Source organism: Scyliorhinus torazame, chromosome 4 (genome assembly GCF_047496885.1).
Source record: "Scyliorhinus torazame isolate Kashiwa2021f chromosome 4, sScyTor2.1, whole genome shotgun sequence".
Lineage (NCBI taxonomy): Eukaryota > Metazoa > Chordata > Chondrichthyes > Carcharhiniformes > Scyliorhinidae > Scyliorhinus > Scyliorhinus torazame.
In genome coordinates this window covers 15,173,716-15,176,427 of record NC_092710.1, presented here as the reverse complement: position 1 = coordinate 15,176,427, position 2,712 = coordinate 15,173,716, and the positions used below count along the sequence as shown (strand labels likewise).

General features: G+C 48.7%; 1 protein-coding gene across 1 annotated transcript in view; it reads right to left on the bottom strand.

The window, feature by feature from the left end:
* Window positions 1-2,578, bottom strand: part of LOC140411283 (SWI/SNF-related matrix-associated actin-dependent regulator of chromatin subfamily B member 1-like) — a 39,210-nt gene extending 36,632 nt beyond the window's left edge. The window contains exon 1 of the mRNA XM_072500404.1: window positions 2,574-2,578. Within this exon, the coding sequence (XP_072356505.1) occupies window positions 2,574-2,578 (5 nt within the window). The remainder of the gene's footprint in view (window positions 1-2,573) is intronic.
* Window positions 2,579-2,712: the final 134 nt, after the last annotated feature.

Below are 2,712 nucleotides of genomic sequence, written 5' to 3'. Positions count from 1 at the left end.
GCAGGTTGGAGCGTGTCTGACGATGAATATTATCAGTGCTGTCTGTGTTGTGTCTGCAGGTTGGAGCGTGTCTGACGATGAATATTATCAGTGCTGTCTGTGTTGTGTCTGCAGGTTGGGGCGTGTCTGACGATGAATATTATCAGTGCTGTCTGTGTTGTGTCTGCAGGTTGGGGCGTGTCTGACGATGAATATTATCAGTGCTGTCTGTGTTGTGTCTGCAGGTTGGGGCGTGTCTGACGATGAATATTATCAGTGCTGTCTGTGTTGTGTCTGCAGGTTGGAGCGTGTCTGACGATGAATATTATCAGTGCTGTCTGTGTTGTGTCTGCAGGTTGGAGCGTGTCTGACGATGAATATTATCAGTGCTGTCTGTGTTGTATCTGCAGGTTGGAGCGTGTCTGACGATGAATATTATCAGTGCTGTCTGTGTTGTGTCTGCAGGTTGGGGCGTGTCTGACGATGAATATTATCAGTGCTGTCTGTGTTGTGTCTGCAGGTTGGAGCGTGTCTGACGATGAATATTATCAGTGCTGTCTGTGTTGTGTCTGCAGGTTGGAGCGTGTCTGACGATGAATATTATCAGTGCTGTCTGTGTTGTGTCTGCAGGTTGGGGCGTGTCTGACGATGAATATTATCAGTGCTGTCTGTGTTGTGTCTGCAGGTTGGAGCGTGTCTGACGATGAATATTATCAGTGCTGTCTGTGTTGTGTCTGCAGGTTGGGGCGTGTCTGACGATGAATATTATCAGTGCTGTCTGTGTTGTGTCTGCAGGTTGGAGCGTGTCTGACGATGAATATTATCAGTGCTGTCTGTGTTGTGTCTGCAGGTTGGGGCGTGTCTGACGATGAATATTATCAGTGCTGTCTGTGTTGTGTCTGCAGGTTGGAGCGTGTCTGACGATGAATATTATCAGTGCTGTCTGTGTTGTGTCTGCAGGTTGGAGCGTGTCTGACGATGAATATTATCAGTGCTGTCTGTGTTGTGTCTGCAGGTTGGAGCGTGTCTGACGATGAATATTATCAGTGCTGTCTGTGTTGTGTCTGCAGGTTGGAGCGTGTCTGACGATGAATATTATCAGTGCTGTCTGTGTTGTGTCTGCAGGTTGGAGCGTGTCTGACGATGAATATTATCAGTGCTGTCTCTGTTGTGTCTGCAGGTTGGAGCGTGTCTGACGATGAATATTATCAGTGCTGTCTGTGTTGTGTCTGCAGGTTGGGGCGTGTCTGACGATGAATATTATCAGTGCTGTCTGTGTTGTGTCTGCAGGTTGGGGCGTGTCTGACGATGAATATTATCAGTGCTGTCTCTGCTGTGATAGCAGGCTTCCTGTTCTTCACGGACCTGTTTCTGGATTCCTGTCCACACCTACACCTCTGCCTGGAGCTCAGTTTCGAGGTGACTTCAGCAGGTTATCGGGCAACTGCATTGTGTGTTTATGTTTCTCTCCCGCTCTTGTGTATCTCACTGTCTGTCACTGTATCTCACCGTGTGTCACTGTACCTCACTGTATCTCACTGTGTGTCACTGTACCTCACTGTACCTCACTGTGTGTCACTGTACCTCACTGTGTGTCACTGTACCTCACTGTGTGTCACTGTACCTCACTGTCTGCCAGTGTACCTCACTGTGTGTCACTGTGTCTCACTGTACCTCACTGTGTGTCACTGTACCTCACTGTCTGCCAGTGTACCTCACTGTGTGTCACTGTGTGTCCCTGTACCTCACTGTGTGTCACTGTGTGTCACTGTATCTCACCGTGTGTCACTGTACCTCACTGTGTGTCACTGTACCTCACTGTATGTCACCGTGTGTCACTGTATCTCACTGTGTGTCCCTGTACCTCACTGTATGTCACTGTACCTCACTGTATGTCACTGTACCTCACTGTGTGTCACTGTCTCTCACTCCCTGTCACTGTACCTCACTGTGTGTCACTGTACCTCACTGTGTGTCACTGTATCTCACTGTACCTCACTGTGTATCACTGTACCTCACTGTGTGTCACTGTATCTCACTGTGTGTCACTGTACCTCACTGTGTGTCACTGTATCTCACTGTGTGTCACTGTACCTCACTGTGTGTCACTGTACCTCACTGTGTGTCACTGTGTCTCACCGTGTGTCACTGTATCTCACTGTGTGTCACTGTACCTCACTGTGTGTCACTGTACCTCACTGTCTGCCAGTGTACCTCACTGTGTGTCACTGTGTCTCACCGTGTGTCACTGTATCTCACTGAGTGTCACTGTACCTCACTGTGTGTCACTGTATCTCACTGTGTCTCACTGTACCTCACTGTGTGTCACTGTACCTCACTGTGTGTCACTGTATCTCACTGTGTGTCACTGTACCTCACTGTCTGCCAGTGTACCTCACTGTGTGTCACTGTGTCTCACTGTGTGTCACTGTACCTCACTGTGTGTCACTGTATCGCACTGTGTGTCAGTGTGTCTCAGGGTCTGTCTGTGTGTCTCACTGTGTGTCACTGTATCTCACTGTGTGTCACTGTATCTCATTGTGTGTCAGTGTGTCTCAGGTTCTGTCTGTGTGTCTCACTGTGTGTCACTGTACCTCATTGTATGTCACTCTGTGTCACTGTACCTCACTGTGTCACTGTGTGTCACTGTGTGTCACTGTATCTCACCGTGTGTCACTGTATCTCACCGTTTGTCACTGTATCTCACCGTGTGTCACTGTATCTCACCGTTTG